This window comes from Nansenia antarctica (assembly GCF_963989245.1).
Source record: "Nansenia antarctica genome assembly, chromosome: 4".
Taxonomy (NCBI): domain Eukaryota; kingdom Metazoa; phylum Chordata; class Actinopteri; order Argentiniformes; family Microstomatidae; genus Nansenia; species Nansenia antarctica.
Genome location: NC_137689.1, coordinates 10,009,334 through 10,021,833, shown reverse-complemented (window position 1 = coordinate 10,021,833; position 12,500 = coordinate 10,009,334). Strand labels below are relative to the sequence as shown.

Genomic DNA, 12,500 nt, shown 5'->3' with positions numbered 1-12,500 from the left:
ACTTTTTTTCCTCTACACCTATGTGTATCTGATTGATGATAAAGGCACAATATAATGCAGGAACAAATTTGACACAATTACAGACATTTGGAACAATTTGTGCTTGTGATGAAGGGTACCGCGATCGCTTGTTATAAGCCAAGAGACAACATCAATATTTGTTTTGAAAGTGGTTTGCATGGCAGAGCATAAGAGTGATGGATTTGTCTATGGATTTTACAGAAGCATTTGCATAAAAGCACATAGCCACCAAAAGAAGAAACATCATTTTGTGTCCAAGTTTACTTTTTGGGACTTAAAATATTATTTGTTATTCAAATAATTCTCAAGTCCTGAGTAAACACAACCAGTTCATTCACAGTTTGCATAATATTGATTCAATAATACACTGTTACACTAACATCAACAAAGAAGGGCTCCAGGCGTCACTCTGGGTAGTCCCTGGGGCTTCTAGTTTTAAGGGTCTTATTTGTTTTCTTGGGGTTTGGGCAGCAGCAGCACTAGCAGCTGTATGATTTTAGGAATTTGGGCCACATGGAATTCTGGGAAAATACAGCTGAGCAGGTGTCTGTGAGGAACAAGCTGTGCAGAGGCAGAGCTAATGCAGAAAAAAAGACAAATAGACAATTATAAACAAATAGGTGTGGGAGATTAAATTGACTAAGGTGTGCGTGCGGATGAGCCCTAATGACAATGGTGATGATGTTGATGATGATAATAATGATAATGGTGATGATGTTGATGATGAAAGTTACGTAGCCAACAGCAACGATATTGATGATGATGGTGATGGATGACTTATCAATGACAGTAATGATGAAGAGGAGTAATGATGAAGAGGAGTAATGACGAAGAGAAGTAGTGATGAAGAGAAGCAGTGTCCTGTACTCACACATGCTGGGAGAACTCTGGCGCCTCGTCGTTGACGTTGGCCATGCGGATGCGGACCGTGGCCGTGCCTGTGCGTGGCACCTCCCCCTTGTCCACGGCCATCACCACAAACTCATACAGGTGGTTAGGCCTCTCGTAGTCCAGCGGCCCCATGGGGAAGATGGTGCCGTGAGAGGAGATGCTGAAGTCTGGGCTCAGGGTGTAGTAGGTGATCTCAGCGTTCAGGTCAGAGTCACAGTCGCTGGCAGAAACTGGGGGGGGGAGAGATGGAGGCAGAACAGTATGGTAAATGGTAAATGGTAAATGGACTGCACTTATATAGCGCCTTTATCCAAAGCGCTTTACAACGGCCTCTCATTCACCCATTCACACACCAATGGCGGCCAAGCTACCATGCAAGGTGCCGGCCCGCTCACTGGGAGCAATTTGGGGTTCAGCATCTTGCCCAAGGACACTTCGACATATGGCCAGCCGGGGCTCGAACCGCCAATCTGCCGACCTTGCGATCATTAGACAGCGGCTCTACCTCCTGCGCCACAGCCGCCCATAAGTTATTTTTTCTGAGTGGGGCAATCCCACTCATATTTTTCATTTTATTGGACAGATGTAGTGAAGACAGACAGGAAAGTAAGGAGAAGAAGGGAAAGAGGGCATGTCAGCAGGGCATGGGCCGGATATGAACCCATGCCGACATGGGCATTATGTGTGCACTGTAGACCACGGTGCTAGACCACTGGACCACCCCAGGCCACTACACTAATATAGATATCCTTCTGTATTCCAACCATGACTGATGCAATTTATCGCCTCCAGCGAATCAAAGGATATACATCTACGGATTCACAAACACACTCGTTTCTGCATTGCATCAAACTGCAGGTTAAGAAAAGTCAATCTACCACACTTCTGTTTTTGCACGATATACCGGTTCAGTTTGATTGCTTTGCAGAAGGAGAAGGCACCACATGGGACTGGAATAAGCAGTTTTTCCGCTAACAAGTGCATTTCACCGTGAACTCACTTTCTCTCTGTTTCTACTTACTTTGCATTTAGTCCACCCACTCTCCGTCCTGTGGACATCATTATCAAGAAAGCATTATATTTGATACAGGTTATACCCAAGGTTATTTCAAACAGCAGGTGAGGTTGATGGTCATCTAGAACCAATGTAAGACATTACTCTCATTCTTGTTTGCCTGATTAACTTAGTCACATTACATATGCACCATAATATTGACATTATAATATGAATGATAATAATATTGACATTGATACAGTGAAGTCTCGCATATGGGCATAATCTCATGCATATTATGCAAGAGTGTATGCCCATATGCAAGACTTCACTGTATCAATGTCAATATCTAATTTCTTAAGTATGCTCTTGCCGATGGAGCAACCATGAACAAATCTTGGACAGTCAATTGAGCATAATCAATGCATCCAGTGAAGCTTGAAGGATCTTTGGGTCGAGTGCCATTACAAGACAGCGTCACGGCTTGGCCTGTGCCCCAGATCTTTTGGACCTAACATCCTCGGGCTGAGTACCTGATCATGATCTCATTTCTATAGCCCCCCCAACCGCAGTACAGAGACGCAGTAAAACATACTTGTGTTTTTATGTTTCTATCTATTATGTCGCTACTTCAAACAGAACCCTACACGCTACGCTGTTTGATGTTCCTGTAATCCTCTCTAGCTTCAGCCAATCCCAGGGCTTCACCAGGGGGGAAGCAACGGCCACGATGAAAAGGACAGTGTTGAATGAGACCTGTCAACTCTGTGACAACTCAGTTCTCTCTGTGACACAATCGGCGAGCTCCTGTTCAGATCTCGCTAAGCCTAAAGCAACAAGACTCTAATCTTCCTTTCTTCAACACATAGAGGAAGGGGGGAAAAAAAACAAAAAAACTCTATGATTTCCTTGAAAGTGTATGTGTCCCTGTAGACGTGACTCAGAGATGGTGTTCTCACTGACATTTAAAAAGCCTGTATGAAGCCATGTTATTTTTTGTTTTGCACAATGCTCACTGCTAGCTAGCAAGTTGTGTTCTGACTCGCGGGAGATAATTGTGGTCTCTGCACCTGTTGGGCCCTGCAGGCAGGCAAACAGGCAGACACACCTGCTGTGACTCCTGGATAACACACCTGCCTCCACAGTCTGCTGATAGGCCTTGATGTTGAAGCTCTCGAAATGTCCATTTGGTGTTTCGGTAACGTTCTCATTATCTCTGGGTGTCTATTTGTCTCTCTCTCTCTGTCCCTGCCTCTCTCTCTCTGTCCCCATCCCTGCCTCTCTCTCTCTCTCGCTCTCTCGCTCTCCATCTCTGTCCTAGCTCTCTCTCTCTCTCTTTCTCTCTCTCTTTCTCTCTCTCTCTCTCACTTATTATGGTCAACAAAACACTACAATCATTACACTTGTAATGGGGAACGCCCCTGGTCGGAGCTTAAGTCTCCAATACCTCCAGCTCTATTCAAGGTGGGCTGCTAGGCTGCAGGGAAATCCACAAACGAGGCCAATCGCCTCGTTAGGGCACTCCGCCTCTAGCTTAAGCCTCTAGCTCAGTGCTGGAGCCGGCTTCCTGGTGGCTGGAGCCTGAGGGCATCAGCCAAGCGCCCCCCTGAACACTGTTAGCTACTGTTAGCCACTGGCTGTGGCTGGACTGGACGTGGCCTCTGACTGCTTGAGGTTTCAGTCGTCACGGCAACGACAGCCGGTTCGGCGGCAAAAGAGTTAACCTGAGAACTTAGTAAAGCTAAGGACTTAGCTTTTTTTTGTGTGAGCTAGGACTTTCAGTTGGGTTTATCCCCCTCCCTGTGTACGTTGAGCCTCTGAATTGCCTCTATCATCACACCCTACACTCTTCTACACACCGTTTAAAGCTAGGAGGTCTGCACCGCAGGGGCATAGAGTGGAGCCGCATGTGGCGTTGTCTAGAAAGCAGCCGTCCACCCGCCAACCCGCCAACCCCCACCCTCCTCCTCCTCCTGTCCTTGCATATGACTGAGATGGGCATTAGAGCGGGAGGGGGGGGGGGGGGGGGGGGTTGGTTGGTGGACTCCATGAGAGAGCCTGTCCCTGTGTATGAGAGTACATGCGGTGTCGCTCACCTTGAAGCAGAGAGGTTGCCGTGGTTACGGTCTCGGGCACCCCATCTTTGCTGTAAATGGACTGCAGGAACTCAGGGACACAGTCGTTCTCATCCTTGATGATCACTCGCACCTGTTTCATTAGGGGCGTGTAGAGAGAGAGAGAGAGAGAGAGGGGTGGGGGGGTTGGAGGGGTGGGAGGGGGGGATATGGCGGTGAGACACGATAGTAAAGTGTTTTCTCTCTCTCCATATCCTTTTTTCACCTAGTTTTTTCTCTTCACAATATATTACATTATATAATATATGTTTTAACATAATATATTTATTGTCATTTTCTTATTTTATAACATAAAATAAAAACATACAATAACAAAGACCAGAAACACCAGACACACACACATTTTTTCCACGTTAATTGGATATAGTGATTGTTATTTGTGGCACACGGTCGGGAGAACAAAGAAACCAGGAGGCACTGTGGAGAAGGTGAGGGGGGGCGGGGGGGGACCTGAACAAGGGAGAAGACGTGTGTATTAAAGGAATGAAGCCTAGGAGAGATGTCGGTTTGATACGGAGGCTGAGGTGCGCATTAAATATTAGTATAGGGGAGGGTTAGGGTGTAATAGAGATTGAGGAGAGGCTGAGTCTGGGTTTATGTAAGGACCTGAACGTGTGTGATTGTCCCCAGTCTGGGGAGAGAGAGAGAGGGAGGGAGAGGAGGAGGGATTTTCGAACTGTAATCGCCCTATATGGTGTTTATCACAGAGGAGGAAAGCTGCTTTTGCTAGATTGCCCTTTCACTGCTAAGAGTAAAAGCCCAGTTTAGTTGCCGTGCCCCCTGAGTTTGACCGGGGTCAAATATATAAAGAATAAGAGAGATGATGTTTGGTTACCCCCCCCCCCCCCCCCCCCCCCCTCTCCTGGAGAGGGGACCAATGCAGGAACAGGAGATAAAGCTTCCTCTCTGTAACGCACCGCTGACACCACTCGTGGGCAAATAATACCAAAAGAAAAATAACAGAAAACGTAACCTAATCTTCTAAATCCACCCTTTTCTCTCCTCCATCAGAGTCTATAGTACCTATGAGCATTCTCAAAGCTGGGCTAAAGTATCAGACACGGCTGTTCTTTTGTGTATAATAGTAGACAATTACCTTGAGGGGAGGGACGTCAACACATTTGCATGGAGCCTTTATTTGCTTTACACAGACAATTGATAGCATAGAATAAGCTAGCCACCAGCAACCAGCCACCTTTGACACCTGAGTGTAGCGTGCTGATTCATTAAAAACGTGCCTAAACAAAACAAAACAAAAAACAGATGTTCACTTACAGCCCACACAGCCCCACAACTAAGGAACACACTTTTGGGTCTTGACACTTTCTTACATCGTAATTACCTTCTCAAAACCACACAACAACAGCAACAACAAGGGAACATAAACTCATAATAAGACTGCAACATCAGACAATTCCCAAAGCATAGATACTTCTGTTCAAAGATGCCTAGAATTCTGAGCCCAGGCCAGCTCCCTAGAGAGGAGCAGGAGAGAGAGAGAGAGAGAGAGAGAGAGAGAGAGAGAGAGAGAGAGAGAGAGAGAGAAAGAGAAAGAGAAAGAGAAAGAGAAAGAGAAAGAGAAAGAGAAAGAGAAAGAGAAAGAGAGAGAGAGAGAGAGAGAGAGAGAGAGAGAGAGAAAGAGAGAGAGAGAGAGAGAGAGAGATAAAGAGAGAGAGAAAGAGTTAGGACAGAGAGAGAGAGAAAAAGAGAGGGAGAGAGCTAGGACAGAGATGGAGGGAGGGAGAGAGAGAAAGAGAGAGAGAGAGAGAGAGAAAGAGAGAGAGAGAGAGAGAGAGAGAAAAAGAGAGAGAGAGAGAGAGAGAGAGAAAGAGAGAGAGAAAGAGTTAGGACAGAGAGAGAGAGAGAAAAAGAGAGAGAGAGAGAGCTAGGACAGAGATGGAGGGAGGGAGAGAGAGAAAGAGAGAGAGAGAGCTAGGACAGAGATGGAGGGAGGGGGACAGAGAGAGAGTGATGCTTGGCAGGCCAGTGATGAAAAAGGAGGCAAAATCTGAGGTGAGAGGCCGTCAGCTCTGATAGAGCTGAGAAGTCTAGGCAGTGAGGGGGTGGAGCAGGTCACTGCCTGGTTAGGTAACTAATGGCGCTACAAAGGTTTCGCTCAGCTCGGAGGAAAATGGCAGGAAACAGCCTGCAAATTAACATCGAAGGCTCCAATTCAAGACCGTTAAGATCTAAGTGGCCAATTTTGACTGCATGATTGTATGAATGTAGGGGATTTAGGATGTTTTGGTATGGACGGTGGTTCCGAGTTCCAGGCTCGGCCCTGAGGGGCGATAGAACAGGGCAGGGTGAGGGGGTGAGCAGGGCAGGGCATGGGTATGAGAAGAGAGGGCAGAGAGAGTTGGCTTTTTTTTCACCCTACAGCCTTTCTCTCTCCCTCCCTCCCTCCCATCCCACCCTCCCTGCCCGCCTTCCTCCCACTGCACACCCCTAGGCTCAGACCGAGGTCTCTCTCTGTTTTCTGGACGTTGAGTTCACAGGATCAGACAGATATTCGGAGCAGCTGCCAGTCTGGTTTTCTTCTTCTTCTTCTTCTTCTCTCTCTCTCTCTCTCCCCTCACATCTTATTTGCCCCCGTTTCGTATGTGGTGCTCTGCGCTCCACTGTTGTGCCCGAGGACAGGAGAGACCAATGAACGCTGGCGCAGGAGGGATATCTGTCTCCTGAGTCGTTGACGCTAACTAGGTTGGATGGGGCTTGGATGGGGCGAGGATTCCCAGAAACACTGTGAGCTGTTCTCTTGTCTCCTCCAGGTGCCCTGTCCCAGGTTAATTAGAGGTACAGGCTGTGGTAGCCTCCTGGTGTAGAAACACAAACAACTAGAGCCCCCGAGCACTGGCGGACTCAGGTGGGGGGCAGGGGGGGCAACCACCCCTCCTGGTGCCCCCACGGTTGAAAAACGTCTCTCTTAAGTGCCCTTTTGAGTGGCGAAAATGAGAGGGCATGCCCTATTGGTGCCCCTCCAATGGTCTACACTTGACCATGTGCACTGATGGGGTCCCATGTTGTCCAGTAGGTGCCGTTTTTTCCTTTTCGCCCCCCCTGCCCTTCAAACAGCCTGAGTCCGCCACTGCCCCTGAGTCATACATGATCTGACTCAGTCTATTGTATGCCCATGTACCCCCGCCACTCAAATCAACATCCCATTCTTTTTAAATATGTTTTCCGGTTGCAAAAAAGTACCATGAAGTATAACAGCAAAACGGCATTGACATCGTTTTAACTGTGATATAACTGTGGAATGTCTTTGAGATTTACAGGGTTCCCACACCTTCTGACACATCAAATTCAAGCACCTTTCGAGGACTTTCAAGACTCAATTCCCTCCCATTCAAGGACCCAACACGGCATAGTTTGAGACAGATCTAGATGAGAATTTATATAATAGGAACTATCCGCTCACTGACAACAATTTAAAAGAGAGGCTTGAATGTGTGAACACTATGTGTGGTCTCTTGTGTGGTCTCTTGCCTTCTCTGCCACAGAACAGCATATATTGTGAAATAGGTGTAAAGTTAAGCAATACAGAGAGCTAAGTAAAACATTTTTGAAGATATATTTTTATTTTTATTTTATTTTTTGAGAGAGAGAGAGAAGGGAATTCAAGCACTTTCAATGACCCATGTCTATTTTCAAAAACCTTTAAGACCTTTCTCAAATTCACAAACTTTCAAGGATGTCAAGGACCCGTGGTAACCCTGGATTTAGGGTGGGGTGTGGTGGTGGTGGGGGGGGGGGGGGGGGGGGGGGGCTGGGTGTGTGTGTGTGGGGGGGGGGGGGGTTGATAGGTGATTGACAGACCCACCTCAACAGTGCTGCTCAACCCTATCCTGGGGTGGCTATCCTGGGGGGGCTATCCTGGGGGGGCTATCCTGGGGGGGTGGGGGGGTTGATAGGGGGTTGACAGACCCACCTCAACAGCGCTGCTCAGGCTATCCTGGTTCTCACTGGCTCTGACGAGCAGCAGGTAGCGATGCTGGTCCGTCTCAAAGTCGACGGTGCGGGTGAGGCTGATCTCGCCTGTGTCTGCCTGAATGATGAACAGGCTGCTGGGGTTGATGAGCAGGCTGTAGCTGATTGGCTGCTGCTGGAAGGACACCGCTGGGGTGACCAGGAAGCTGCAAGACAAAGAGAAGAGGACATTGGAAAGAATACCAATTTGTATCACCCATTCTCCTCTATAATGGTCTGAGAATGTGGGCCTGAGAGATGTATATATCTGCCTCTTTCTCTCTTTTATATATATATATATATATATACATTCTCTATAATGGTCTGTTGAGAATGTGTGCCTGAGACATGTGTGCCTGAGACATGTATAGGCTATAGGCTATGTATATATATATATATATATTTCTCTCTTGTATATAACAAAGAGGCAGATAACAAAGATTGGACTTGTGTACCACAATGTTCTTTGCAGTGTTTTGATTAGTCTCCACAGTTCCATTCCATACCACCGTTGCTACAATCCTGTTGCTACCAAATCAACAACAATGCCCTGTCAATACAAGTACAGAGAAACAACTGTGTGTGGAAGTAAGCAGCAGAACAGTAGGTTAGTTAGTGTATGTCAGGCATATGTCAGGCATCACACATGATCATACACTAAGAAGAAATCTAACAAGTTCTGGGTGTGTATGACGGGTGTGTATGCCCTGCACTGAGGGCTGTGTGTTCTGCTGGGCTGCAGTGTGTGTGTGTGTGTGTGTGTGTGTGTGTGTGTGTGTGTGTGTGTGTGTGTGTGTGTGTGTGTAGGTTTCTTTATATCTATATATCTTTATCTTTATATCTATTCCTGTATGCAATCCCATGGTTCCGTGTATGATGTTTAATGTATGAAAACAAGTTCACCGTGTGTGTGTTTACGCATTGTTCAAGCATGATGTGCAAAGTGTATTGCAAGACATGCTACTGTTTGTTTATGTATAGATTCATGTGTGAACTAAGGTGACTGCTTATTTGCTTGTGTGTCCATGGCTGTTTGATTTCTTAAGAAATGTTCCCCCTAATGTGTGTGTGTGTTTGTGTGTGTGTGTGTGTGTGTGTGTGTGTGTGTGTTTGGTATGTGCGTGTGTGTGTGTGCACGTGTGTGTGTGTGTGTGTGTGTGTGTGTGTGCGCGCGTGCGTGTGTGTGTGTGTGTGTGTGTGCGTGCGTGTGTGTGTTCACTACTCACGGCTGGCCCTCCGGGGTGTTCTCCAGTATGGTGATGGTGAAGGAGGCGTTGGTGAACTGCGGGGCTCGGGGTCCTGCTATGACCGACACCACTACCGGGGGGCTCCTGCTGCCCAGGCGGTCCGCCGCCACCACCGTCAGCAGGTACTCCCTGTCCCTCTGCAGGGGCAGCCCCGTCGTACGCATGTGACCGCTCTTCCTGTCCACCTCGAAGCGCCCGTCACCACCTTAAGGAGAAGGTTCCATGTTCCAACTCGAGTACTCAACTAAACTACATACAGCACCAGTCAAACGTTTGGACACACTTTCCCAATGGACCTATCGCTAAGCCACGCCCCCTTTGAAAACTCAGACAAACAAACAACGCTTCACTGACAGTGACTGACTGACCGACCGTGACTGAATGACATTCAATTACTTACAATGGCGGGAGTTGGCAAATTTCTGATTTACCACAGCAAGTAATAGACATGTTTTTTAAAGATGACAAGAATATTTTGTCTAGAAGCTTTTCACCATCAGATATTAGCGAGTTGTTTGTCCGAGTTATCTGCCTGTCGTGACTTTTGCTGTGATATGATTGGACAATTTCTATTTCGGGGGCGTGGCTTAGCGATAGGTCAATTGAATGGGAAAGTCAGTGGGCCCTATTATGCACTTCATCAATAAGACGAGGCGGTAGATCTAAACTTAAGACGTGGAGGCGTGGTCAAGGCCACTTTGCTATTATGCGTGCGGTAGTGGGCGCCTAAAACCCGGCGCTAAGCAAAGAAATTAGTCATGGGTGTGTTTTGGGCGTCTTCTCAATCAACCCAATCAGCGTGCCAGGTGCCATTCCCTTTAAGAACCGGCTGCGTTGAGTCATTAGCGCTATGCTATTATGGAAGTCCTAAGAAGGAGGTCAGCGCGCTTCTCTGCCTCTCCCTTCTGAAATAAAGCATTTATACTGTGACCGTAATTGACGTCTTGCCGTGGAGCCACGTGCGTGTTCATGTGTGCCCACATGCATGCGCAAACCGCGGAGGCGCGCTCGTGTTTCAAAACGTGCATGAAGTCTAAACTTAAGAACTTTTCAAACCACTTCTTAGCGATAGGAGCAAAGTCAGATCGCATAATATCAGGGGCGCCTAGTGCACTTCATTAACATATGAACACTCCCACAATGAGCAATATATGCACGGGAGTTTTACGTCTTATGTGTGGGCGCCTATCGACACCTGCATAATAGCAGTAGCGCGTATGAAGCGCATAATAAGGGTGGCGGTAGGTCTTAACCTGGCGGTGCGTCTTAATTAACACTTAAGACGGCAAGTTAAGAAGTGCATAATAGGGCCCAGTGTGTCCAAACTTTTGACTGGTACTGTACAAAACACTTCACTATTCTCGTATTTTCTGTTTCATATAGCAGGTGGCCTTTTTTGTCTATGCAGAGTTGGCCACTCACACTATGTGTACTAATCAGTAGATTTATACAGCAGTGAATTTGCTTTTGATATCTGCTCAATGAGCCAAGGCTTTCTAGTTAATCAAATAAGGATAAATTAAAACAGTTTCACTTCTATAAAATGAATGCAGATGGAATCTAATTTGGGTGTCAAACACTCATAAATGCACATATGTTATCACACCCACCCAACCACCCACAAGCACACACACACAAACACAGTCACACACACACACACACACACACACACACACAGTCACACACACACACAAACACTAGTTTGAAGGACAACATATGGTGCTAGCCTGACTTACTTCTTACCAACATATTGAGATACCAAAGGTTTCCGTATGAAACAATGTCCCAGAAACTCTTGCCTTGTTCCCTATTGGGCTGCTACACCTCTTTGCAATATGACAACCCTAGTCGTCTATCTGTACAGTATAGTATAGTGGATAGTGTACATAGCCTTTATTTATGTAAACCAGCTCCTTCCCTTCTTGTGTTTTTTTAAAGTTTTTTTTTCTTTCCTAGCACCAGGGGAGCCACCCCTCCTAAATGTCGTTGTTTGGTACCTGTACTATAGCAATGACAATAAAGACCATTAATTCATTCATTCATTCATTCATTCATTCATTCAATCTCTAAACTAGGAAATACCTACCATCAGACAGGAAGTACTCCACTTCCCCGTTGTTGCCTTCGTCCCCGTCTCGCGCGTGCAGCTTGTAGACCAGGGACCCAGAGGGGACGTCGGGCGACACCACGGCCAGGTAGGGGGAGGGGACCATAGTCCACTCTGGTACGTTGTCATTCACATCTGAGACTGTCAACTCCACTCTCACCAGGTACCAGTCTGGACCTAGGGATAACGTGTAGGAAAAAGGGGGTTAAAAAAAAAAACATGTCTTTGTAAAAAATAAAACATGTCTTTGTAACCTTTTTTTATGAGGGGAAAGTGCAACAAGGTGGGCTGTCACTGTTTATGACTTGTCAGAGGTGGGGTCCCCGATTGTCTACTGGACACAGTAGCCGTTGATTTGATTGATTGATTGATTGATTTATTTATTTATTTGGGTAAAAAGTAGACAGTACATCCCGGAGGATAGCACGTAAAAGCGTAACTGAAACACTTGTTTCCAACGTGGTCCTTTGACATAACGGCACACTAGGCCAAGCTCGAACCAATCACTCAACTCTAATAGCGTCAGCAATGTTGTAAACCGACACACAACAGTGTCCAAAGGCAGGTACGGTGTAAATTACTAAGAGTCTAAAGGAGTTAATGTGTCCTACACTTGTCAAAATGCTAATACGCTGCACAGTGTTACAGTCCATTATCAACATCATCAAATTAGAGATGGCTAGAGTGCTTTGCTAAATGCATAAACAGAACCAGCGATCCAAATTGAATTCACCCACACACTCATCACCCCCACTTCCCACCCACACACACACCCACACACACACACACACACCCACACACTCACTCACTAAAATACGGAACGCTTGCAGGGGGGCAACTGCAGGGATGTATTCACAAATAGGGTATTACCACAGATTAATAGGCACATTATTATAAATCCTATCGCACTTCGTTCTCTCTCTCTAGGGCTTAATCTCCCCCCCACATCTCCTCTCTGTTCACTGTGTCCAATTCAACCCCCCCCGACACTTCTCTTCCTCTCCCCGCCTCTTCTCTTCCATTCTCTCTCCCTCTCCTGCTTCCTTTTCTCCATTCTCTCTCCATCCCAAATTGTTGCTCACCTTCTCTTCCATTTCCAGTCTCTCCCTCTCCTCCTCCCACCTCCCCAGTCTCTC

At 46.8% G+C, this 12,500-nt stretch overlaps 1 protein-coding gene across 1 annotated transcript in view; it reads right to left on the bottom strand.

Annotated features, from left to right (window-relative positions):
• The window catches only part of LOC308156916 (neural-cadherin), a gene marked incomplete at both ends in the record, with an annotated part of 211,415 nt that overhangs the window by 106,941 nt on the left and 91,974 nt on the right, over nt 1–12,500 (bottom strand). The window contains 5 exons of the mRNA XM_080530369.1: nt 893–1,142; nt 4,003–4,114; nt 7,973–8,177; nt 9,237–9,462; nt 11,344–11,541. Of these exons, the coding sequence (XP_080386495.1) occupies nt 893–1,142; nt 4,003–4,114; nt 7,973–8,177; nt 9,237–9,462; nt 11,344–11,541 (991 nt within the window). The remainder of the gene's footprint in view (nt 1–892; nt 1,143–4,002; nt 4,115–7,972; nt 8,178–9,236; nt 9,463–11,343; nt 11,542–12,500) is intronic.